The 27,764-nt window shown below is 37.1% G+C and overlaps 1 protein-coding gene across 9 annotated transcripts in view; it reads right to left on the reverse strand.

Moving 5' to 3' along the window:
• Nucleotides 1-27,764, reverse strand: part of NPAS3 (neuronal PAS domain protein 3) — a 758,559-nt gene that overhangs the window by 550,686 nt on the left and 180,109 nt on the right. For 2 of the 9 annotated variants that reach the window (XM_088145386.1, XM_088145383.1), the window contains exons 2-3: nt 27,178-27,299; nt 14,636-14,689 (exon numbers count right to left, since the gene is read on the reverse strand). The exons of 6 other annotated variants lie outside the window; for them this stretch is intronic. In XM_088145386.1, coding sequence (XP_088001512.1) covers nt 14,636-14,689; nt 27,178-27,227 — 104 coding nt within the window. In that variant the 5' untranslated portion in view covers nt 27,228-27,299. The remainder of the gene's footprint in view (nt 1-14,635; nt 14,690-27,177; nt 27,300-27,764) is intronic. One more of the 9 variants, XM_088145387.1, reaches the window with a different exon arrangement.

The following is a 27,764-nucleotide window of genomic DNA, read 5'->3' on the forward strand; positions in this document are numbered from 1 at the left end:
CAGTCCCCTTTGACAGTATAATCAGTCAATTCAATCAGAGAAATTCTATACTATAATGGTAATTTTCACTCACTTTTTTTCCTTTACCCTGTCAGTTTCAGCCACCTGCTGAAAGCACTGATGTGGAACAGCTCAGTATTAGTTCTGAAATTAGTACCAGTCCCCAGTTAAATGCCTGGCACTTTCAGCCTAGGATAGACATTGTTATTGGCATACAAACTCATCAGTTCCAACCAGCCCATTACTGTACTTAGACAAGTCTAAGTCTCCTTCCAGGCTAACCCGAGAGCACCTTACTAGATAAGACCCCACATGTCAAAACAGTCATTATGAATTGAGGAAACAACCTCAAATGAAGAAAGAGCCGTGTTTCACACTAGATCCTGTCTACGTGTCAGATAATTGCTTGCTAGAAAGTTGAACGTCTATGAGAAAGCCAAGATGTTTTTAAAGTAGATAGTACAGGATAATATTCTATCTACTTAAGCAATAATGGCTAATTAGTGTAAGGAGTTTTTTCCTCTTTCTCATTTTCCTCCTGAACAGTGGAGGAAGTTCTACTGCATACTCTGTCAGTTAACCTGCTTCTATCTCTGCTATCGCACAAATCCGCCCTTGTCCTGCCCTGCTTAGCTCAGCAGGCCTCCCCTGTGAAAGAGTCAGGCAACAGTGATGAAAGGCATTTGCTATAGACTCCTCACAGGGTCATCAATGGACAACCTGTACAAGATTTGTGCTCTAAATAATAAATGAACTAAACACCTTGAGGTAATTGGCTGTGTGAAGCCTCACACTAGGCCAGATAGCTTGTCTGTACAAAGTAAAATAAGATTAAATAATAAATGAACTGTGTAGACATTTTCTAACCAAACTAATTCTACATGCTTTTTTAAAGTGCACACTGTCTATGAGCAGAAATGTTTTGCCAGTGTTATGAGGCCCTCCTGACTTTGTCAAACAGAAACTATTTCAATGTCCTTTGTCTATTCTTTGGTCTATTTTTTGCAATTTAGTAGTTATGCAAGCAAGCAACGAGCATGAGTCATATGGAGTAACACTGACAGATCTATGGATGGAAAATATATATAAGAAAAAAATCAACAAAAATCTTCCAAGCCTTACAGCTTAAGATGCACACTCAAATATTAACCATAATGGTATTAAAAACATGAAAAATGCAGAAGATGAAGGGAATAAACTTACCAAGTAGTTCTGCAATGAGTATGCAGTTTATGTCCATCAGCTTCTCTTTAACCAAGATACGTGAAGTAATTTGCTTTTCTGCTAACATTGGATTAATGCACATAGCTGTTATATACCCAATCGTGATAACAGAAGAATATATCCTGCCATTGCTATATGCAACTGATACGTAAGAGCTGTATATGAACTTAGAATATGTTAAATGATTCAAAGCATCACATTCCTGATAGATTTTGACGCTTGTAGAAAAGCTGAATATTTCCTGAAAATCCATCTGAATCCAGTAATATAATTTTTTTTCCAAAATGTATTCTCATTAGGTAGACTTAATAACAAAAGCAACAATAAAAAAGCTAAGTGATTCACAAAGTTTTTAAAATAAACATAAAGCCATTCATAAATTTAAAGAGGAAGTATAAGTGATATGTAATGGTATAGACCAGACAGATTCCATATTACAGAATGTTCATATTAAGAATGTTTTATTGCCATAACTGGAAACAAGTAAAACAGATATGCAGTATTTCTGGCCATTGACAGCATGAAAGGAACAGACTAAAAATAGCTCATTAAATACCTAAAACACAACTAGTCCAAACTGATAGTTGATATTGGCCTTATATTTTATGGTAGTGATTTAATGAAAATTAAGCATATTTCATGGCCAAGAAAAATTATTTTCCTCATTCTCATTACTGATAAGTCTTCTACTGCCCCAATACTTTAATACATCACTTTTATCAATTTTCACCTTCTGCTGTATATATGGCTATTCTGATTTAGTTCCTTGTGTACTAGTTTTTTTTTTTTTTTAATACCCCAGAATTATTTAGTCTTGGAAGCTTGGAAGACCCAAATGATGTTTGCCTTGTGCCTCCTCACTAGTGTCTTTTCACATTTTTACAGTATTTTTGAAGCATTTGTATGCTCAGGCTGACTACTTAAATGCTTGTTATTTCTTCTCTTGTCATTCTGTAAGCACACACATACCCTTATTACTTGTAATCTAACTGAAATGTATTTTCATGCCCATTTTTAGAATCCAGAGTTTCCTCTCCGCAGCCAGTTCATTCTTATGATTAACTGAACCGTGTTTTTTAAATGTAGTACTTACTGCATTACATGCTGTGGTATTCCATCTATTGTATATGATTGACTGTGAGAACTCCAGTATTTGTATTACATGAACTTGGATTCTGTGGTATCCTTTGCACTATGAATTCCATTCTGAAATTTTGAAAATTGTATCAGAGGACATAAAATACAAACTAACAAAGCTATCATACTAAATTTATATTCTATTTCCTCTTTATATTATTTCTTGTCTGAGTGACAACAAAAAGCTGCAAGAATGAGTCTTTCTTGAAATGTTGTAATTTATTACTTTTCTTCATTAACAACAGAAATAGGATTAGATAAAAGAGAAGGAAACTACTTTAATTGAACTGTCAAATTCAAGCTGTTTAAATATTGTACCAAAACGTCTAGTGAAGAGGTAAAATGCACAAAATTTGGTATAAATATATCAGACTCTCACACTTCAGCTCTCAAAAGAACTGTAAATGCAAGTGAAAGCTACCTCTTTAAAATACACAAATAGCATTTTATGCAGCAGATAATCCAAAGTCTCAGTGACCTTGGCAGTCTTGCAAAGGTAATCTTTGCATAGATGAATTATTCTTGAACAATTCCTCTAATGTATTAGGCACATGCATACTGTCCTTCAATATTACCCATGCTTGTCTTTCCACCTATTTCTAAACAAATATACATATTAAGGACATAGCAAGGGAAGAAATTTAATATATTTCTTGCTATGTACCATCATTTAAACTTCTAGGGGGGAAAACCCCCCACCAATTATTATTGCGTAATTACACTTGTTACTTTTCTCTATTATTTGACTAATATTCAGCATTAGAAAGTACACATGATGATTCTCTGGGGACATGCTATGAAAAAGAACCAGAACCAGAACCAAAACCAAAACTAAGTCTAAACATAGTTTTATTTTTTTTTCCTCCCCCTTCCTTGAAGCATGATGGAATTAGATCTGTACTAATTTTTGAGCCATTCATACAACTGAACTACTAGGTCATATATGAATTTCAGTGAAGTGATAGGATGGGCAATGCTAATAGGAATGTAGAAAAAGCTTTATCTATTAAGTTTATGTTCATGCACGTGTGCCACAGGACAAACAAAACTGACAACTTCACAAGAGCGTAACAGCCTCAGAAGTGTTTTTCTCTGAATGGTTCAAAGCAGCACATGAGATTATATAAATGTTCAGTAGAAGCAGAAAACTGTCTTCAGATCACAGAAAGTTTCAGTGATAATTATGATTTTAGGCTGCTTTTTACAGTATTCTAAAGAAATGGAAGAAAGCTTAGAAGCTAAGAATGAAATTCTGCTTTGAACCCATTACTATATTTTAGTATCTTTTTATAATATGCCATTTATTTCTCTTTTCTAGGATATCTATTTCTACTCTTCTTGGATTTGTGATCTGTTACTATATTTAATCTCCCTACTGAGTAGTATCGGCAGCTCTCTATAGGCCTCAGAATGGCCTCAAGAGTAGCCCTGCTCTTCTTGGAGGGCTGCAAGGATCCATTAATACTGGAAATCAAACAGGTTTTTGCATCAATCCCTGATTGATTAAATGTAATGATGTAACTGTACATATATTGCACAACTATTTGGCCCACATCATTATGGAAATTGCTGTCACCCATGCCAGAGCTTTCCCTCCCCATGAAATTCATTTTAATCTGAGCAGTGAAACAGCACAACTGTAGTCTATATTGTATGGGCTGATCTGAGAGCTGATACATGTTTGTTTTATTAACAAAAATATGAAATAAACAACTTTTTGATTTCTTCCAATTATTTAATTTCTTGGATGTACCAACACAGAACATACCAATTCATATTTTCAAAGTAAACTGCAGCAACATATGGTAACAGACATTGCTATTCTATGTCAGCTTTCCAAATCTAATTTAATATGCTTTGGCAAATTCTCTTTTTAGTGGTTCTACATTTTTCACAATAAAATATATTGCACCTATCAGATAGGTGTCAGAGGTCTGTACAAATGGATGGTCAGAGTTTCATGTCATTAATGAACAACCCAAGACCAGTAGGTGGTTTGATATGTATACATTATGCAGACTCTTGTTTCTGAAATACACTTCAGACAGTATTTTTCATCAGATTCATGGATCACATAGGCAAGAGACAGATTTTGCAAATTATTCTCTCAAGAAATAGATAAATGAATTCTGTATTTATGCTACTGAAAGGAAAATTGCAATCATGATAGAGCAATGCTAGAGAAACAGGCTATATATGTGTGTGATATATTGGATAGCCTTGTCTGTGACTGTTCATGCAGTGTAAGAATTTCTTTATTCAAGGACAAGTTCTTTCACCTTCCCATCTGTCCCATGATTTTTTTAATGTCTAAGACAGGTGGCCTGTTGGAAACCTAAAACCCTGTGGGTACAAAATATGATTAAAATACGACATTGGTCTCTATAATAAAGTAAGACTTATGCTTAGTTTAGAATCTGAAACAAACTCATATAAATAGGTAAAGGCAATTTAAACTCTATATAACCTAACATTTTTAATTCAAGTTCAGGGTATGCAATACCAAAATACTGCAGGGTCATTCTTCTAGAGGGGTGTTTGTGAGTGTGTCTATGTGCATGTGTAATGTTAGCAAATATACACATATATTACACAGTTATACACATATATTACACAGTTGTCTACTTTATTTCAGATGAAGCTTATTAAATGTAATTTAAATCAATGTTATTCATCACCATAAAACAAAAGGCTAGAATAGTTAACCGGCTACTTGTAAACAGTTGTTATGCTTAATGTTATTAATTCATTGTGATAAAGGCTAATGACTTTCAGGATTTCTCATCTTATGCTGGTTCATAGATGTAAAATTTCAATAGAAATGGTTTTCTTGGACAAATTACACTGGGAATATCCCAAATAATAAACAAGTACTTCCTTAATACATAGAAGCACAGTCAATAAAGCAGTATGAGTTTTAAGACAAGCACCCCCAGATTTAGGGAATGTATAGATCTGTCACATCTGTTCTGTCATTAGTCCATTCCATCCAAATTCTGCATTATGTTTTTAAAAAGAAGAAATGTTATATTTGTTTTGCCATGCAACTTTCCCATATACATTTTGTATATAATTTAAGGTCCAAAAAATTTAATAGAGGTGCTAAAAGCACCCTGTTACTGTTTTAGAAACAATATTTAATTTTAGAAAATATTCTGAAGAAAATAGCATTAGTGTTTACAGGAAGTGCCTCTGCATAACGCTTGAATTCCAGAGTATTCAATTTAGTTTTCAAATTATCAATTATACCAGTTAGCAAAAGCCAAGTTTTGCATTACTTGAATTTTGAAGTGTGCAAGTATTCTTTTGGATGGTAGGCTTTTCTGCTATAAAAAGTACAGGTTATGATAAAAATAACAACAAAAGCCACTCTACATTCTATTGAAAATATGGTAGGCACAATTAACATTGAAAACAGAAATGTATTCAGTTCAGTCTCTACCTCCAGCTAGTACTGAAGAAAATCAGAAATAACAAAGATGGCCTTCAATGCAGTGCTGTACAGCCAGCTCCAGTACAGCAAAAGATTGGCATCACATGGAAATGGTTACTTGGTGTTCTTCACCTCTCACAGCATCAATTTACAGTTTGGAAGCGTGGCTCATCCTTGCAGGATTATACATGATCAACTAGAGAAAGGCAATATTCATAGTACAGAGGTGAGGAATACTATGCACCTCTTTTCATGGCCCCAAACTGATGACTATCATAAATTATGCATTCTTTTTTCACCTACTTTTACATGCTTTTCACAAAAAGAGAAAAACATTCTGAAGAAAAAAATACACTTCCCATTTATCCAATTCTCTAACAGCAGGTTCAAATGCAATGGCTTTATAAGAAATTATGTTATGTTCCTTACTTTCATAATTTAAATACAGAATTTGAGCCTATGTATGTGCACTGTACACAGACAAATATAGAAGATATATCTGCACATATATTATAAAATGGAGAATAAATGTTGTATAAGTTTTCAGAAGGGACAAGACAGAAAGTGAAGAGTTAAAATAACAAATGATACAGAACTTATATTTTGAAAAGAAAAAAATAAGTTTGCATGAAAGCCAGTATATTTTAAGTATTTTCTAGATAAAAAATGAACTGAGATCTATTGTGATTAAAAGTTTTGAACAGAATACTAAGTGATAATTGCTGCAGATAATTAAAATTTAAAATATTAAATTATTTAGCATGTTCTAAATAATTGAGAGAATTTTAAAAACCAAGCAGAGTAGGACTAGAAAAGGTTATACAATATATCCCTACATTCTATATATGATAGAAGATATACATTACATTACCCCAGACCAGCATTACTTTTACTGATATAAAAAGTGGCTTCCAAAAGCCTTATAAAGGAAATTAAACTATATTGATTTATATTCCCTGAAAAAGAAAATGAAATGCTGCTCTCTGAAGAGCATTCAGTAGATATATTCAATATTTAGTTAAATTGATATTATTCAAATATATCTCCAATTCTTTGTTTGTTTGTTTGTTTATTTATTTATGCAATTTCTATAGCTGTCCATCTCAATCCAAGAATATATAAATAATCTTGTGAGATATATGTTATAGTAAAAGATTGGTTTTGATTCTTCTTATCCCACTATTAAATGTGTCGAGATGCTTTAATTGATTTGGCCTTAGTAATCAATTGTAACTGGAAGAAGAGATTTACAACTAACATCAGACTTATCTAGTTATCATTTACAGTGCTGACAACAATATATGGAAATTGCTTGATGTTTGAACTAAGTTGCATTTAGGTGAATTTTAGATTCAATTAATATATGTTTTTGAGATACAACTTATTGCAGCTTAAGATGCCTAAGAACAATAGCACAAATCCAATTATAAAGATATCAATAATTAAAATATTTTATTTTTAAAAAGTATTATTTAAAAATAATAAAAATACAATACAATAGAAATGTGTTCAATATAATAGCATGTTTCCAGTGGAGGTTTCTATCAAGGAAAGAGGGAAAGAAAGGCAATTTCACCAATATCCTCCTGAAGTTCTTATGTACTTCTGTACTTTGTATTTTTGGTTTAAGTTTTTATGCTTTTCTATTATGAGGTTTTATGGAATTTACAGTCACTATTTGATAATGCATACCACCCTATAAATAAATACTCTGTACAAACTGTGTAGACATTCAGAAACAGTGTTTATAATAGCACAGATTGCAGCTGCAGTGGAAAGAGGAATCCCTGCAAAGCTCTTCTCATCCTTGTCCTTACAATATATACCAGTAGATACAAACCGAAATGAAAAACAAAATTTAACGTGCTTAAAAGTCAGTGTATTGGTCAAAAGGTGAAAGTATAATCCCTCCTGAATTCAGCTCAACTACCAGTGATTATACAAATACATCCATGTGTTTCTGATAATCATACAAAATTATCTGATCTTATCCTCTTCTAGGAATTTTGTTTTCAACTTTCCAATCTAGTCTACAGTTCGGAGATTCCCTGGCAGCTTCTCATCCGACCAGTAACCAGGTCTGCTTCAAGCCAAAGTTATATAGATGCTCTTTACCTAGTACTCTCTCTTAATCCTTGCAGAACCATACTTGATACCTCTCTCCATCCAATCCAATTTACCTAGTTTACCAATTAGCATGCCATGGAGTACTCCATCAAATACTTTGCTCAAAGCAGGAACTATTATGTCTACAGAATTCTCACAATCTACCTGATCGAAAATGAGATGTTAATCTGGCAATATTCTTGAAAACTCTGTGCTGACTTTTAGTAATTGATCTCTACGTTCTTTAAAACAAATCCTTATGATCCGTACTGGGATCTACTCAAGAATTGATACTGTATCAGGCAAATTGGCTACAGTAAAGTACTGTATCTCTGCCTTTCATTTCTTACCTATTAGCATTTTGTCATCTACACTGAGCTGCTGGTATATTAATTGTCTTTTCTTTTTTCTTTTGAACATAAAGAAGTCTGTTTTCTTCTTCGTATCTTTTGCACTTTCACTTTCCTGACACAGTTCTACAACTCTAGGCTACCTCTCTCTCTATTCTATGACCTGGGTCTTTTTCCATTTTCTGTATGTCCTTTTCTGTTTTCATATCTTCACTAGGTTTTTTGGCTTCTTCTGCCGTCCTTCATATTTTTTCCTCATTTGACTTACCTCCAACTGTACTTTCAAATTCTCCCTTTTTAGGAACTCCACCCATTTTGCCCTCCTTTTCACATAGCTTCTCATGCCACGGGATTCCACTTACCACTTCTCTCAGATTATTAAAAGCCTCTCCTTTGAAGTTTAAGACTTGACTAGACTCAGTTTTAGTTTCCCTTAAGAACAAGAAATCCAGCTTCACATATTCAGCTTCCTCCGATATTCCTGTTACTTCTACTTCCTCAACTTCCATACTGATTACAATGTTTGATTTTCTCAAGCTGAACTCTAGTACTTGCTTTACAACAGCCGTTCTTCTATTAGAACAGGACAAACTAGCAAATGGAGTATCACAAATATGCTAAACCCTCCATTTATAGAAACATTGCGTCAATCTGATACTGCAATGAAATGCACCTCAGGAAAGCCATTACAGTACAAATAAAATACCAGGTAGACATTATACATGGCATTATTTGCAAATAAAAGTGTGTTTTTATTGAGAACCTCCATTTTAAATTAAACAAATATAAGATATTTATAAGATATAGTCTGCCCCACTTTAGAAGCTCTAGGCACTGAAATTCCATATAAATATTCAGAAGCAATACTACCACACCTTATAAAATACAAAAACCTTAATGTTATATGTAATCCAACTGATCCAGTTAAAACAACATATTGCCATTACCATACATATATCATTACATATAACTTAATTACATAAGCGTAACAGTGCATTAATCATGAGTTGTGAATTAATAGAAACAACCAGAGGCATCTGCAGAATGTGATGGTTTTGTCAAAATGAGCACTGTGACATAAGTTGTACCCCTTACATATGTATGATGCTGCACTGTATACACAAAAGAGGCAGAGCTTGTGTTGCAATGTTTTGCCAATGCCCCTCTCCCCAGAATTCCAATAGCAACAACAAAACATGTATACCATGGAAGGTATACAGGCTTCCTTTCTGAGGCAGCTCTTAGGGGCTCCTAATTGTGTCTCTTATCTCATAATCTGCCTAGAAACGGGTCAAAGTTTAATCGAAACTAAAGCCTGGATATTAACAATTAAATATTGGCTCAGAATCTTATTTAGAGCAGCTCCTCGAAGTCTGCTATCATATCTCAAAAAAGACAATTACATCTCGCTGTGGTCGCAACATATTACATCCAAGCTTAAGCCGATTGGGATTCCAATTGAGGACCTATACCTTTCCGATGAAAGCTTTGTATTTAGCACTATTAAACAGAGACTTTTGGACTTAGAATACCATAAATTCAGACCAGCCCAACCTCATGTATGCTCCCCTGCCATGCTTGGTATAGAAAATCAATTGGGCAAGATGGCGCATTATTTCAACGATCTCATGTTACCTTCCCAGCAAAGGGTCTTTTTCTTGGCTAGAGTGAATGCTTTTCTTTCTAAGGTGCTCCTTGGAAGGTATAAATGCATTCTCATCCATGACAGGCTCTGTCTTTGTGGCAGCCCAGATACAATTTATCATATCATTTTCAATTGTTATTTATTTGTGTCTCTTTGGCATGATTTGCTTCTAAGACTCTTGCAGGGCAAATACCCTCTGAACAACGTGGATTCTGCATCATCATGCCGGTATTTGCTTTGTGATGCTATACCCGAGATTACCCAAATTGTTGCTAAGTTCTTGGAGGAAGTGTTCAAAAGGAAATGTAACCAAACTCTTCCTTGAGTATTGTTTTCCTGCTGTCATCCTTATGATATGCTAATTCCTTGTATTTTAATGTTTGTAATGCCAATAAAGGTTTAAATTGAACAAAACATGTAACTATGGCACACACTAATGGAACAATGAAATCAATCACAATATACAACTCCTTGAGTAAAGCAGACCAAATTGGTGAATAAAGTGGACTGTTAATATTTCCAGTGTGTCAACCATAGGAGTGATATCTGCTGTTTTCTTATACGCAGCAGCTTTTCTTCAGCAATGACTAGTTAAATATTTGAAAAATTTTAAGCCCATTTCTATTAGAAACAGACATTTGGTGCATTTTCACAATATAATGTTCACCTTTGAAATAAGATTAACAATAATATAGCAATAAGGCCAAAATCTTGGGGAGAGCCATGGGATACCATTTGATTTTATAATTACACTAAACATTTTGTTATACAATGTCATACAAATAATACTAATAAATAAATAATGCATGAACAGAGACCATTCTCTTTAGGTCTTCATACTACATTTTATCAACAACTTTTTTTCTCATTGACAAGAAAGACCTAACTAGGAAAAAGAAGTTTTTGAAAACGAGATTTGTAAGACAGAGTTCTATTTATACTAATCTCTATCAAAATGGATAGAACGATTATGGTCTAAAGTTCTGTACCACTTACATTACATAAAATAACTTGCCTGTATTTTTTTTTCAGTTGCCTAATTCAGTCTAATAATCATAAAAATTACCTCCAACATCACAGGAGTAAAAATATTCTATTTATACTAAATTAATAGGGAAAGGGCTGAAACACCACTTACTTGGCAATTCATAACTCACTGTACGTAGTTGAAGATTACTGAGCCCCTGTAATTGTGGAAAACTGGCTCAAATGCTTTCTTATTTTTTACTGTTTCTGCACTGCCAAGCATATATTAGATCATATTTATTGAGTATCATGATTTCTAGTCCTAGGCAGAAGTGTGAAAGACAGAAGAATCAGGTAAGTTGGTCCGAGAGAGACGGGTGGGGGGGGGGGACCCCACAGAAGACATTGGCTTGCCATAATATTTCAGATGTTTTAAATTTTATATATAGACCAACAGATCTTGCCCTGAAAGCAATTTACCTGATTCTTCTGTCTCTCACACTTTTGTCTAGGACTAGAAATCATGATACTCAATAAATATGATCTAATGTAGCTATATATAGGACCCCCGCAGAAGACATTGGCTTGCCATGATATTTCAGAAGTTTTAGACCTTCTCCTATTCCTATTCCCTATTTATGCCACTATTCCAAGCTAAGAAAGGACATAATTAAATAATAATCAAATCAAGTTTAATTTTAGCATTGGTTGTGCCTACTTTGTGAAGTGCAACCCCTGGCTATCACTTAAAAGCAAAGTGCAGCCCTTGATCTGAAAAAAGTTGTGCACCTCTTATCTAAGGTGTCTATAAAACATACAAAATTTACTGAAATCAAACAGTTGTACTCCATGTTTTCTTTTAAATGGGAAGAGATATAAAAATGCTTAAAATAATAAAAGTTAGAGAATGTTGAACAGGAAATACTCTAATGCAGGCAATTCTTTCTTCCTCCCTTTTGGTACAGACATTCTAAACCTGCAAGCAAGATTTCTGCCCTGAAACCCTGATGATATTCTCAGGCTATAAATCCTCTCAAATACCTCTTCCTAGGTTCCCTTCTGCACTTATTTTCACTGAACAAATGCAACATGACTCTTACTTCTGCCATATACATGGCCCTGTTGCATCTTTTCTTAATGATTTAACACTTTTTCCAACATGTAGTTTCTTTGCGAGGTTTCCAGACAAAATTAAGAAAAAAATCTCTCCAAAAAAATCAAATTAAATTGATACAACACACACACATAGTATCCAAACTATCCTCTTCCCCCCCCCCCATGAAAAGCTGGTCTTTGTAAAAAGCTTTTATTATACAAATATCCCAAATTTTCATAATAAAATAAAACAAATGTTCTGCTCTTTTTACATCCTGACAGATTCTTAACCATCCTGTGTTAAGAATCTTCCAAGCTGCAGTAAAAATGGAAAATAAAACAACAGCAGTAGACCAATGATTAGCCTAATCTTCCACTGGATATCTATGAATAAAACATGTTTGGAGTATAATTATTTTTCTATGTGTTTCAGGCACATGTAGTTGCATAACACAGTTAAACATGCCTGTTCCCATTTGCCAATATGGCAGACACATGAACAGGCATATGTGATGATTCATCAAAAAGAGCATCAAGGTGGTTTGTTTTGGTGGCATAACTGCACTTTTGTTTTTTTCTTTTTAGCCAAGGGGGATACAATTCTGGACTACATGCACCACTACAGTCCTACTCAGCTATTATTTTATATGTGTTTTCTTTTCGGGCTCATTCATAAAATACATAAATCTTTGAAAACCTCTTGCATCTGCACATTTTTACACAGCATGATTTACCCATACATCAATACTTCTATACTAAAGGCAGAATCTATTTAAATGGTTTCTAGACTACAACAATTTCCTCCCAGCTATTGACTACTGGATGCAGCACTATATAACTATGACCCTCATGAGTGAATTACTCATATATAGCAAAGAATTATTCTTGATTGTACTGTGTGATGCAGCTGGTAACTGGTGGCAGATAGTAAGAGATGAGTTTGATGTCCTATCAAATTTTAGCCCATTGAAAAATCTTAGCCACAGCCCACCAGTTACTTTTCACCATTTCCATTTTCTGGTAAGAGAGAATTTGAACATATCTGTACAAATTATGCCAGGAAGCTTTCCGGTAACATAATAAATTCTCCAAATTTTGCACTAATATTTCTCTAGGCATCATTTCCAGTTAAAATGTGAGATTTATCAAATGTTTTGAACCATAAGATTATACAAAGAGACCAATGAACCAGAAGGTTATACAATCATTTTTATTGGCATTCTAAACCAAACTCAAAACTCTGTATGTTATCTGCTCTTAAGAATAGTGCCCATGTTCGTACTATCTTTATGGGCTTCCAAAAGATCCTTACCTTCTGTTTCCTCCTCAAAATATTTTGGCATACAATTGTCATAACTAGTTGGGAAGGTCTTTATAATCCAAAATATCCAGGCAAAGTTAGTCTAGGGGCTGTTGGAAACAAAATACTGCAACAAAATTATATTGTTCCAGATAAACACAACAATTCCTATAATATATTATAGGACTTTCCCCAGTCCTATAGCCTTCCAGAAGCAGTGAGCTCCTGTTTGGAGAAAGAGTAGTGTATAACTAAGTTGGATAATGATAATTAACAATAATAACTCCAATTCTGAATGGGGGTGGTGAGTGTGGTATTTCATTGCATATGCGGAAGACATCAGAGTGAGGAAAGCTACATTATTCATCTTGGTCATCTTTCTAGTTCTTACTAGACAATTACTTGCAAACACTGTGGGACTTTTTTATTGTCAGCTAAAGAGTTAGAGTCCTGCTGTTTGCCATTGCTGTGATTGTCAAACTTCTCAGTTAAGGCAGAAATCAAAGCACAATAAAAGATAGTGATTGAGGCACTAACAAACTGATTGGTGTTCTTACCTAGCAATAGTGTTTACTGCTTGATAAGTACCCTAATAAGGCTAGGAAGTACCCCAATCATTCATCAGCTTGCTAACTGATTATTGTCCGAAATAACATGCTTCCTCTCAATATTTAAAATAAACTAGTGATGAAGATACCTCACAAAGATGCAGAATAACTGGTGATTGACACAAGGTGATGAACAGCTCATTTGTTTTGTTTTGAGAGCAACAGGACTCAAACCACAAATGGGTAATAATTACTAAATATCAGTGATCTGATTACTGAATTTTAGGTCTCACATCTTTTAAATTCCTACCCACTCTACTGCCAAGCTACTACAGCAGCTTTCACCAACTTCATGCCCTGACACAACAGAAAGGCATTAGGCTGGGGTGTCAAGTTCTTCTACAAAACTATGATACAATTAAAAGCCTAACAAAACTGAACAAATCTGAACAGAATTTCTGTATTCATATGTCTGAAAATTAATAAATTATTACTAGTAGTAATATGTCTAAAATAAATTTGTCAGCCAACAGATACCTATTTGCAATGTAAATACAAATAGATGCCAGGGAAAGTTGCAAATTGAACATTCATTAGATGATTCAGAGCAATGAACTGTCCACAACACATCCTAAAAGTGAAGATTTCTTGTAGTTTCAGGTCTATCTTTCTAGATAACTGATAAAAAAAGAGATATTTTGCTCAAGAGATGGAAAAGTTAAAGCAACAAACAAAAGGAATAAAGTATCTGTCTTTTGGAAGCTGTTTCTATAGTCAATTTCTCAAAGGATGGGGTGTAATAGCCCTCTGAAAAAGCTTTAGAAAACCTACCTGGGAGGGGTAACCCAAGAATGGTGTCTTGCCATGGGCATGTCCAGACTTGTTCTAATGGGAAAAAATAATTTAGGGTTAACTCATGGGAGAATGTGGCAGCAGGAAGTGAAATGGATTGTTCTTTAATACTGCAATGTCAAGAAACAGTAATTAGAAGGAGAAATATTCTGAACATCTGCCAATAGACTCAAAGTCCTAAAGGTAATATTAGACCTGCAAATAATAACAAATTATAACTTTTGATATATATTTCATTGCTGCCTTTGTAATATTGTCAAATAAGTCACAAAAACAGAATCAAGCCTGAGAAAGGAGGTCTATTATGATATAATATAAGAAACTCTAAATCCTGGTTGAGAATCTACAGTACTTCACTCAGAATTTCTGTAAGTTAAGAGAACCACATTGGTCCTCTTGTAAATGTAAAGAAACGAAATTCACATTATGAAATGAGAGAAAGAAAAATATGCATGCTGTGCACAAGTGAAACTAAGAGAAAGGGGAAGAATGTAAAACATCTAAACGAAGGTGGTCTGATCTTGCAGATTGGAGTTCATTTATTTATTAAGCAAATGTATATGGCTACTCATCTTAACCAAAAACTTGAGGAGTAACAAAAAACAACCAATTAAAAAGCATAGCTGAGGGAACCTTAAACATTCTCTGAAGCATAAAAACCAAACTTACATACCAGGCTCCACTAACATCCTGGCCCCAATGTTTAGGGGAAGAGACTAAGTCTTCAGGGCCTTCCAAAAGGCCAACAAGTTAGAAGCTCTCCAAATTTCAGGGGTGAGGCTGTTCCATAGGGCAGGCACCCCAACAGAGAAGGTACCCCTCCTGGGTCCCACCAAGTGACACTGTTTCACAGGGGAATGCACAGCATGCCCACCCTGCCAGATCTTGTGAGGTGGGCTGAAACCATCAGAGACAGGAGGTCCCATAACTAATGTGGTTCTATGCCATTTATGCCTTTAAAGGTGAAAACAAGCAACTTGAATTCTATCTGAAAGCCTATTGGGTTCATGTACCAATGGTGTTACATGGATGTATGGTGGTGCACCCAAAATTGCCACCGCATTCTAAACCAGTTGCAGTTTCAAGCAGCCCCGTGTACAAAGCATTGCAATAGTTCAACCAGAAAGTGATTAAAGCATGAGTGACCATGAGCAATGCTTCTCAATTTAGGAATGGGTGCAAACACTGCATAAGATGGTTTTGTGTGGCCTCCAGGCTATGGCTATTACCTGCTCTTTCAGCAGAAGCCATGAGCGCAGGAGAACCCCCAAACTGCTCACCAGTTCTGCCAAGGGAGTATTACCCCAACGACAGTTAATCATGGAAGGTCTCCATATCTGGGGGGGGGGGGCTCTAAAACCCACAGCCATTCAGTCTTCCTATGATTGAAGCCTGTTCTTCCCCATCCAGATCTGCAGAGACCCCAAACACTGAGGGAGGGGGGAATCCTCGACACCATCATTTGGATGGCAGAGGACACAGATGTACAACTGAGTATCATCAATATACAGATGGCATTTCCCAGTGAATTAAATATGAATGGGAGAGAGTAAGAGCCCTGTGGCATTCCATAAAGTAGCAGACCTAGGGTCCGATCTCTTCCTCTCCCACCAACACCAACTGGAATTGGCCTTACAGGAAGGAGAACTATCAAAGACACCTACCACCCCCATCCCCTCAGTTGACCCAAAAGGACATGACTGGCGGTATCAAAAGCTGCCAAAGTTCAAGGAGAGCTAGAACATATACACTATCCCCATCTTGAGCCAGTCCAAAGTCCTTTACAAGTATTATCAATGCCATCTCAGTGATGTAACCCAGCCTGAAGCCTGACTGAAATGGGTCTACTCCAAAGCCCTTTGGAGCTGCGAGTCTCACACCTTCCCAACAACATTCCCAATACTGCTGGATCCAGTGATGGTGTCTTGAGGAAGGGTGGACCACCACCTCCTTAACAGTAGGCAGAACTATCTCCTTCTGCAAGGAAGCATTCACTACCACTTGAATTCATCTATATGTTGTATACTGAGAGTTTTTAAACAAGCAGGAGAGACATGGATCTAAAACACAGGTGGCAAGACTCAAAGCCCCAAAGACCCTGTCTACTTCTTCAAGATTAACTGGTTGAGCAAGACTGCACCTCAGTCAATTCCATATCACTTGCACAGCTAGATTCTAACTCTGAATGAATCCAAGCAATTTTATCTGAAAGATGTCTTCACAACAACCCTGAAAAGATTCCCCCAGCTCCTCTTCTCCCAGGAGGGATATTTGAAACCGGGTCACCAGCTGGCTATCTACAGACACAATATGGGCAGAAAACTAATTATCTTTTGCTGTCCTTATCACCACAAGGCAATCCTTAATAAAAACTCTTAACTATGCTTGCTCTTGCTCTTTTTCTTCTTCCAGCAGTGCTCCATATATCTTTTATGCCACTTCATCTCCCAGAGTTCCTCTAAAAACCAAAAGGTTCTCCAGGACCCAAGTACACAGAGAGTCCACATAGGCATGAACTGATCCAAGGCTGCCATCACCAGCAAAAAAGTCTCAATCAAACAATAAAGCAGAGCATTGGGGACTATCCCAAGTTTCTCTGGAGCCCACCCAGGGTCATCAGGCACCTGAGTGAGACCAATCAAATTGGTCCTTCCATAGCCAAAGAGAACTCCAAGGCTAACAGAGTGTGATGTGTACATGACAAGGGGCTGATGACAACATCTCCCAGTGGCCATGTTAGAACTGCCCTGAGACAAAACCCAAGCCTGTCATGTGACCCCCACTATGAGTTGGGCTGTCAAAAACGTGGATCAAACCCATGGTTGCCATGGTGGTCATTAACTTCTGACCCTCCTCCAACTTGGGATCCAGAGTAGTTAGGCTGAAGAACCCCAGAACTATAAATCTGGAGAACCCCAGTGCCAACCTGGCCACAGCATCCAACAAGCCAGGTAGGGAAATGGCTGTGTAGCAAGGAGACTGGTACACAAGCAGCAATCCCATCTGATGTATAGGACCAACTCCACAAATAGGGTTTTATATCCAGTTATCTGTGCAGGAGTGCCCTGGAAGCCACTAGAGCTTTGTGGATGACAATAACTGACCCCTACCCCTGCTCTGGAGGCTCAATTTATGGCAAGCCCCAAACCCTGATGGGAGCATTTTGAGAATGATTCTCCCTCCCAGCCAAGGTTCAGTTAACACATACCAGGTTGGCCCTCTCATCCATGATTACAGACTAATTAAGCAGCAGCGGGTAGAACCCAGAGCCACTGAATCTCTGATGACCAGGCTTTGGGGCTGAGCACAAGGAGCTGGAATATGGCATCCATACCAAACACTGAGCCCACCTTCTAAAGAACAGCCCAGCCCGTTTTCTGCCATACCTCTCCACACCCATCACCACTATAATGTCACTGCCTGCCTTCTCCCTGTTATAAAACACTTCTGACCCTCCCCCTCCCCCCAGGTCAAAGGGCTCCATCACACAAAAAATAATTTAGCTGACCAACCTTGGCATCTGAAAACTTCTGAACACTATGCAGCAGATGGGACCTAGTCACCCTACCTACCTGCCACTCTCCCTGTATATACATCCCATCCCACCCACTGATCCACCCACTTTTATTTACTGGGCCTGAGTTTAAAAAACCCTCTCACCCATACCTGCAGAATCAGCAGATTCCCCACCTCCATTTCTCACCCAATTAACAGCGAGCAGTTCCAGCCCTCTCCCAATAACATTCTCCAAAACGACCCTACACGAAGATTGACAATCCAATCCTAGCCCTCCTTTGGACTTTCAGAGATGAAGATGGTATAACACCACAGCTGCCACAAACAATAAATATAACAACCAGGGTGAACTCTAGTCCCTTTCTGTCTCAAGTCTACAGCATGGAATGAATGATGATACAAAAGGGTGCTAAAATGGCCACTGTCCCATGTCGGTCATTCGGCCTCAGGATGCAGGTTGGTTCTCTCACAGGGCCACTGACTTGCTCTTGGTACCATCTCAGACCTATTGTCCAAAAACCTGTGGCACACTGAGGATCAGCATATACAGATCACCATCTCCCCTGCTATTTGTAGAAACTGGCCAAACCAGAGAAGACACTACTTTAATGCTGCCTATGTGGAGGGCACAGTCAGCCCCACTGCCCTGTAGCTACTTCCCTAGTCTCCAAACTATAGTTCCTCAAGCTAAGAGATGTGCAGCACTAGCCAACTGATCAGCAAACAGCTGATTAGCAGAGCTGCTAGAACTGCTACACTGCCACTGGCTCTGCAGGGAATCTTGGCTGTCTGTTGTGATACACGGACCTCTGCTGGCTGCCCAAACATTTTCCAGACACCCAGCAAATCACTCTTGGGGCTCCATTCCTCATCAGCCTGCTCAGCTGCCATCTCTACATGATGTCATGAGGAATAAGATTAATATATCAAAGAAATTAATTATATCAAAACTACTATATATCAAAGACTAATTAATAAAAATTAATATATCAAAGACTAAGATAGCTAATATATTAAATTAATATATCAAAGACTAAGAGTTATATTTGGTAAGGTAAATGGAGTGAACAATTTGCATTATACATAACTGGTGAAAAAACTAGGCAAATACTTGAATTTGTATATCTTGAGAGATTGGCGAACTATTTACTAAAGGTTAGAAAATGAATGGAGAAATTTATGATGTACAAACACTAGAAGAAATTTATGGATAATTTGTGGTCTGTTATAAGGAATAAATGTATCTCAAAAGAAACAAAAATGGCTATATCTAGATCTGTGCTTCTGCCCACTTAGGGTACCTAAGTGGGAATACAGTGGGAATGTGATATTAAGAAGTACAGTATGTGTGGTGGGAAAAAAAGATGGGGTCAAAAATAAATGGAGACTGAATGGCTTTCAAAAAGTGAATGATCAACATGAAAAATGTGAATTGAGGTGGTTTAGTCATAGAGAAAAAAATGAATGGTCAAATTGCAAACAAATAAATGAAGGAAGACTGAATAGGTAAAAAGGAGGGGGAAAACTAAGAAGTTTGAAGATCTAAAAGTATAGTTGTAAAATATTCCCTCCCAATTATGGCAAATGTATTGTAAGGACACCAATATTTTTTTCATAGAGGTAAGCCACCAATGCATAAAACTTTTTAGGGTAAATAAGAAGTGGTATATTCAGTTACATCCTTGGTTGTTTCACTGACCTTGGTCTTTGTGAGTTAACTCTAATTATGACATCTGTTTACATGACACATTGCAATGTGATGAAACTCCTCTGAAGATATGGATCAGTATGCAGATATTGAGATGTGGCATGGCAATAGTCTGAATAATCATCCAAAGATTCATTAGTCTGTAATTCGTGACATCTAAATATTTCTGAATACATTAGTATAGTTGTCTTGAAGCAATGCACTTTAACTATTTCAATACATCCAATAAAACAGAATAGATCTGTCTTTCCCAGTCATATCCTGAGCTTTACCTGAATGAAAGATGGCTCATTCTTTTGTAATATTATAGTAGAGAAGGTGGCTAGCCTGGCCAGCCTCTTTTAAGTCAGTCAGTTCTAGAAATTAGAAAAGAGGTATCTTTGCCCCTTGCAAGAAATCCTATGCTACTAAGGGTTCCCTAGAAATGTGATGAGCAAGAAAAGTCTGTTGAATATTAATCCTATAAACACTAGCCAGTCTCCAGTAATAATTAACAAGTGGTTCAAAGCAGTCTTTTCCAATCTGGTGTTCTCCAAATGTTCTGGGCTTACAGCATCCATCTTGAGGTCCCATTTAACAAGAAAGAAGAATACAACCCAATGATAACTTGCAAAGGATTTTCAACCAATGTAGAATTTCCCTGAGGTAGCTAAAAACTTATGAATATCTAAAATCTGCTCATGAACTACATTTAAAAAAAAATCAGATACATCCTTATCCCTATATACAAAGGTACTGGATTAGCATATGACGTTAAAAGTGTGTCCTTGTGTATAACATAGAACAGGGCCTGATGACAAATTTTAAGACACACACACACAATTCTTTTGAATGATTTGTCTCAAATGAAGTGGGCGGTTTTTTTTGGTTAGGGGTTTGGGTTTTTTTGGTCGAGTAAAATCAAGGAGCCCCTTCATGGATCATTGCCTTGTCGTGGCGAAGGGGCTTGCGTAACTCAGTGAAGCCATGAGCTATACCGTGCAGGGCCACCCAAGACGGACAGGTCATGACAGAGAGTTCTGACAAAATGTGGTCCACTGGAGAAGGAAATGGCAACCCACTCCAGTATCCTTGCCAAGAAACCCCCATGGACAATGTTAAAAGGCTAAAAGATATGATGCCGGAAGATGAGCCCCTCAGGTCGGAAGGTGTCCAATATGCTACTGGGGAAGAGCAGAGGGCATTTCCAAGTAGCTCCAGAAAGAGTGAAGCGGCTGGGCCAAAGCCGAAAGGACGTTCAGCTGTGGATGTATCTGGAAGCGAAAAGAAGGTCCGATGCTGTAAAGAACAATATTGTATAGGTACCTGGAATGTAAGATCTATGAACCAAGGCAAGCTGGATGTGGTCAAACATGAGATGACAAGATTGAACGTCGACATCTTGGGAATCAGCGAACTGAAATGGACGGGAATGGGTGAATTTAATTCGGGTGACCATTATATCTACTACTGTGGCCAAGAAACCCTTAGAAGAAATGGAGTTGCACTCATAGTGAATAAGAGAGTGGGAAAGGCAGTAATGGGGTACAACCTCAAAAACGACAGAATGATCTCAGTGCGTATCCAAGGCAAACCATTCAATATCACAGTCATCCAAGTCTATGCCCCAACCACTGATGCTGAAGAAGCTGAAGTTGACCACTTCTATGAAGACCTACAACACCTTCTAGAACTGGCACAAAAAAAAGATGTCCTTTTCATCATAGGGGATTGGAATGCTAAAGTAGGAAGTCAAGGAGTAATCGGAATAACAGGCAAATTTGGCCTTGGAGTACAAAATGAAGCAGGGCAAAGGCTAATAGAGTTCTGTCAAGAGAACAAGCTAGTCATAGCAAACACTCTTTTCCAACAACACAAGAGACGACTCTACACATGGACATCACCAGATGGTCAATACCAAAACCAGATTGATTATATACTTTGCAGCCAAAGATGGAGACGCTCTATACAGACAGCAAAAACAAGACCAGGAGCTGACTGTGGCTCAGATCATGAGCTTCTTACTGCAAAATTTAGGCTTAAATTGAAGAATGTAGGGAAAACCACTAGACCACTCAGGTATGACTTAGATCATATTCCTTGTGAGTACACAGTGAAGGTGATGAATAGATTTAGAGGATTAGATTTGGTAGACAGAGTGCCTGAAGAACTATGGACGGAGGTCCGTAACATTGTACAGGAGGCAGCAACTAAAACCATCCCAAAGAAAAAGAAATGCAAGAAAGCAAAATGGCTGTCTGATGAGGCTTTACAAATAGCTGTGGAAAGAAGGAATGCGAAAAGCAAGGGTGAAAGGGAAAGATATAAGCAACTGAATGCAGATTTCCAGAGAATAGCCAGGAGAGATAAGAAGGCCTTCTTAAATGAACAATGCAAAGAAATCAAGGAAAACAATAGAATGGGGAAGACTACAGATCTCTACAAGAAAATTGGAGATATGAAAGGAACGTTTAGTGCAAAGATGGGCATGATAAAGGACAAAAAAGGCAGGGACCTAACAGAAGCAGAAGAGATTAAGAAGAGGTGGCAAGAATACACAGAAGAACTATACAAGAAAGATCTTAATGTCCCTGATGTCCACGCTGGTGTGATCACTGACCTTGAGCCAGACATCCTAGACAGTGAAGTCAAGTGGGCCTTAGGAAGCATTGCTAACAACAAAGCTAGTGGAGATGACAGTATTCCAGCTGAGTTATTTAAAATACTAAAAGATGATGGTGTTAAAGTGCTGCACTCAATATGCCAGCAAGTTTGGAAAATGCAACAGTGGCCACGGGATTGGAAAAGGTCAGTTTACGTTCCAATTCCAAAGAAGGGCAACGCCAAAGAATGCTCAAACTATCGCACAATTGCACTCATTTCACATGCTAGCAAGGTTATGCTCAAAATCCTACAAGCTAGGCTTCAGCAATACATGAACCGAGAACTACCGGATGTACAAGCTGGGTTTCGAAGAGGCAGAGGAACTAGAGATCAAATCGCCAACATTCACTGGATCATGGAGAAAGCACGAGAGTTCCAGAAAAATATCTACTTCTGCTTCATTGACTATGCAAAAGCCTTTGATTGTGTGGATCACAACAAACTGTGGCAAATTCTTAAAGAGATGGGGGTACCAGACCACCTTACCTGTCTCCTGAGAAATCTGTATGCGGGCCAAGAAGCAACAGTTAGAACCGGTCATGGAACAACCAATTGGTTCAAAATAGGGAAAGGTGTACGACAAGGCTGTATACTGTCACCCTGCTTATTTAACCTATATGCAGAGTACATCATGAGAAATGCCAGGCTGGAAGAATCACAAGCCGGAATTAAGATTGCAGGGAGAATCATCAACAACCTCAGATATGCGGACGATACCACCCTAATGGCAGAAAGTGAAGAAGAACTAAAGAGCCTCTTGATGAGGGTGAAAGAGGAGAGTGCAAAAGCTGGCTTCAAACTCAACATTAAAAAAACTAAGATCATGGCATCTGGACCCATCAATTCCTGGCAAATAGAAGGGGTAGAAATGGAAGCAGTAACAGACTTCATTTATTTGGGCTCCAAGATCACCGCAGACGGAGACTGCAGCCATGAAATTAAAAGACGCTTGCTCCTTGGGAGGAAAGCTATGGCAAGCCTAGATAGCATATTAAAAAGCAGAGACGTCACCTTGCCGACAAAGATCCGCATAGTCAAAGCTATGGTTTTTCCAGTAGTAATGTATGGCTGTGAGAGCTGGACCATAAAAAAGGCCGCGCGCCGAAGAATTGATGCCTTTGAACTGTGGTGCTGGAGAAGACTCTTGAGAGTCCCCTGGACTGCTAGGAGGTCAAACCAGTCAATCTTAAAGGAAATCAACCCTGATTGCTCATTGGAAGGATCGATAATGAAGCTCAAGCTCAGATATTTTGGCCACCTAATGCGAAGAGAGATCTCTTTGGAGAAGACCCTGATGCTGGGAAAGATTGAAGGCAAAAGGAGAAGAGGACGGCAGAGGATGAGATGGTTAGATAGCATCACTGAAGCAATGAGCATGAAACTGAGCAAACTCAGGGAGGCAGTGAAGGACAGGAAGGCCTGGCGCAATATGGTTCATGGGGTCACGAAGAGTCGGACACGACTTAACGACTAAACAACAACAACAAAATCAAGGAGATAGCAAAATGTGTCATTGTGACTTCAATAAAAAGATGTTTTCTGTCTCAGAAGGTATAATAAAATCTAATGGTGTTGGGGTAAAAGAGTTTAATTACAGGCTTTAGCATTTAAGCAAAATTAATGTACTGTATTTCATTAAAAGAAACTGGGCTTACTTGTGAGTAGACATGGATATGACTCAACTAACTGAATAAATAAAACAAAATTATATTGGAAACATCATTTTTTTTCTAGAAAAAAACAAAAATTACAAACATCCAAACTAAAGCCAAAAAAGATAACATCTCTTTCTTAATCCAGACAAAAACTATTCAAAGATTACTGTATAATTAGATAACCAAAATTATCAGTAACAGTATATAAAATAATTTTGCATATATAAATTAGCATGATATCTAATATAAGAGCATGGTCAACATTAATAACAGTTTAACACTGGAATCAACTACTATGTCCATTAAAATCTATTTTGTATCTCCCTTATGGGTATTATAAATATTTTATATCTAGCAAAGCAAAAATCGTTCATAGATATATGATTGCCTGATATCCAGACAAATACTTAGACTTTGAAGAGGTTTCCATGTTAAATATGTGGATTACGTTATATGAAAAAAGTTGTGCAAACTTAGAACATAGAATTTGTTATCAAGTAAAGTATTATGAATGTTATAATAGTAATTTAAAATTATCATATTTTCAATGTAATCTAGCTGCCTGAGGCTGCTAGAAAGTGCTATGCCTGACTAATGAGTTGAAATTAAAATGCAAATTTACCCAGAATTTGGATTTTCCTCCTTTTGCACCATATCTAACCAAGAAAATAATTGGCTTAAACATTAAAGACTGGTGACAGCAAGGATTCAGAGTGGCACAAAGTAGCTGAGGGAAGTATTCTATGTGGGTGCCTGTTGTTTACAACTGCTATCTAAATTTCTCCTTCCTTTTGTCAAAAAGAAGTTGAGACATTCTGTCATACTACTCACATGTATCTTTGTACCTTTGGCTTGTTTCTCATTACCCAGACCTTAGCACAGGGGAATACTGTTCTCCTAACATCAACAGTGAAACAGCCTGGCCTCTTATTGATCTACGCATTGTTAGATGTACAGCATTGTGGAATCTGAAAACTTCTAGAGGCTTTTGAAGAAACTGGACCAGGTATCCTTGTGTTCCTCCCATTCTTACCTGAAAAAAGACTGACAGTATTTATTGAATAAATATTATCAAAGTGTATTAAAATATCCTGCTGTATCAAATTTAGTGGCAGATGCATATGTCTTGCAAGCAGCATCGGTGAGAGTCATTTCTTCATTGTGTAAGTTCACACTGATTTGGTCACATGCCTATGAAATAACTTCAGCAGGAAGTATAGTCCCTTCCTATGTGGCCATAGGCACTGCTGTGGGTAAAGATTAATTGGCTTCCAACAGTTAAGACATGATCCAGAAAAACAGGAGAACACAAAAGATGGTCACTTAAAGGTATTACTGTGTTCTCAGGAAAGTTTACAGATAGCCCAATCTTCCTGTCAACCTCAACTGTGTAATATCAATAATAAATGATTTCTATATGCTGTTAAAATGTCTTATAATTAGAACAATTAATATCAAGTACTTAATGAACCATTAAAGAAAATAAATATGGAAATGTATAACAAATGTTTTTAAAACAAATTGGTTTTCTTTAATGGCTAATATTACAATCAAAATTGATCATGTATTGATCATGTATATAAAAAGCAGAATTCTATCTTTTAGCCACATCAGCTATAAAAAGTAAAAGAACAAGGTAACAGTAATGTCACCTGTCAATAAAACGAAAATTGGACTTGTCACGTTCTAATTACAGACAGCAGTTATACAAGCTCTAGAACAGTGTTTCTCAATCTCAGCAACTTTAAGATGTGTGGACCAACTCCCAGAACTCCCCAACTAGCATTTTTGTCAAATCTTTTCCTTCAAAAGCAAGTATGACTTTGTTGGAGTTCCCTGGTTATTTTCATTGTTTCAATAGGTTCAACAACATTTACATATCACTCTAGGTCCTGTATCTCACATATCACAACACTCACATATCACACTAGGCCCCAGCAAGGATTCAGTCAATGGCTACTTCCTCTCAGCTGATTCCACAGGCAACAATAATATTGTTGAAAAAGAATAAAAAGTCTCAAAGGCTCATCAAATACAAGTGACAAATTCTGACTCTAAACAGTGAGAGTCAAAAGTTATTCCAAATCTTTTAAATAAATGGCTATCTCTAATAGTCTCATCCAGAACTCAGATTTAACAATAACTCTCATTGCAAGCAAAATTTATCCTTTTTGCAAGACAAAATGTGGATCTCACCAAAACATAAATGAAAGAACTGTATCTCTCTCTCCCTCTCTGTAGTTCAGGGAAAAAAAATTACAAGAATGAAAGAAATGCAAAGATAAAACCCCACAATGACATAAATATAATTTATTATTCATAATTTAAACATATAGCTTTAAAAACCCTATAGTAATGACTATGTAATTTACAAACCTATTGCACTGTTATACGGATTTATCTCCAATTTTATTCCCATCTTGAAGTAATTTGGAAGATTTATTTTTTCTGGTATCACACCATTGAACTTATAGGGGAAGAACCCATAACAGAAGACAACTCAGGGATAACTCCTGCTGATGACTGCTTGGAGGAAAGCACATGATTTGCATGCATAAAGTTCTACCAGAACCTCCAGTTATTGAAACTCAGCGGGGCTAGAAGAGACCTTTTTGAGAATCTGGAATAACCACTGTTATTCAGAAAATAATTCTGAGAGAGGAGGACCGAATCCAACTTGCACATAATACAGCTTCATATATTTAAACATGAAAACTTATATAGTAATTTCTTTGAATATAAATGCTTAATAATGATGATCGTATACTGAGTTCAGTTGTTAAAAGTTTCAATGAACTCCTAAAGGTTCCTAGATATTTTTTGCTATCGAACAAGTATGCCCATTTACCCATGGAGCCTTGAGATATCCCCAAAATCCTTTCTGACATTTCCAACCCTCCCCATGATTTTTCCTACTTCAGTATCTAATTATCACCCATTCTCAATAGAAAGACTCAAATTAGGAGACTCTCATAACATGGACAACATTGATTGCCTACCTACACTGGGAGACTGAGGCTGGCAGCTGGCCCATGTTGGAAGGGTCCATCAGGCATTAGTTTCTGGGTGAGGCAATTACCACTGTCAAGCAGGTAGACTGGTGAGTCAGTAGTAGTAGTCCCTAGGAGAGGGCAAAGAGCAGACAAGGCAAGATGGGAGTCATGGGTAGGGAAAGCAGGGTCAAGCAGGCACTGGATGAAGAGAGCAGACAATAATAGAAGGTGCAGGACTGGAATTGACCTGACACAAGAAGACTGAAGATGACTCCCATCCAACTGCTGTTCTGAGCAAAGGGAAGCATTCTATTTGAAAGGTCTTTTATACCATCTGAATGGTACCACTGGATACATGTTCCTATCTTAAAAGTTCAGCTGTTGAAGAGTAATAGGTCACTTGGAAGAACATAGGGAATTTCTGACAACCACCAAGCTCTTAATTCTTTAGTGAAGTCATTTCTAGAACTCTATCTCTTCACAAAGGCACAAATCCAAAACAATTTACTCACACTTCAATTGTGCTGAAATCAGGTAACATGAAAATTAACTGAAACCCACTAATTTCAAGCAAAACTTTTAAGTTATTTGCT

This window comes from Python bivittatus, unplaced genomic scaffold, assembly GCF_059951505.1.
Source record: "Python bivittatus isolate LINGU-HERP-01145 unplaced genomic scaffold, Pbiv_v1 ctg000480_np1212, whole genome shotgun sequence".
NCBI classification, from domain to species: domain Eukaryota; kingdom Metazoa; phylum Chordata; class Lepidosauria; order Squamata; family Pythonidae; genus Python; species Python bivittatus.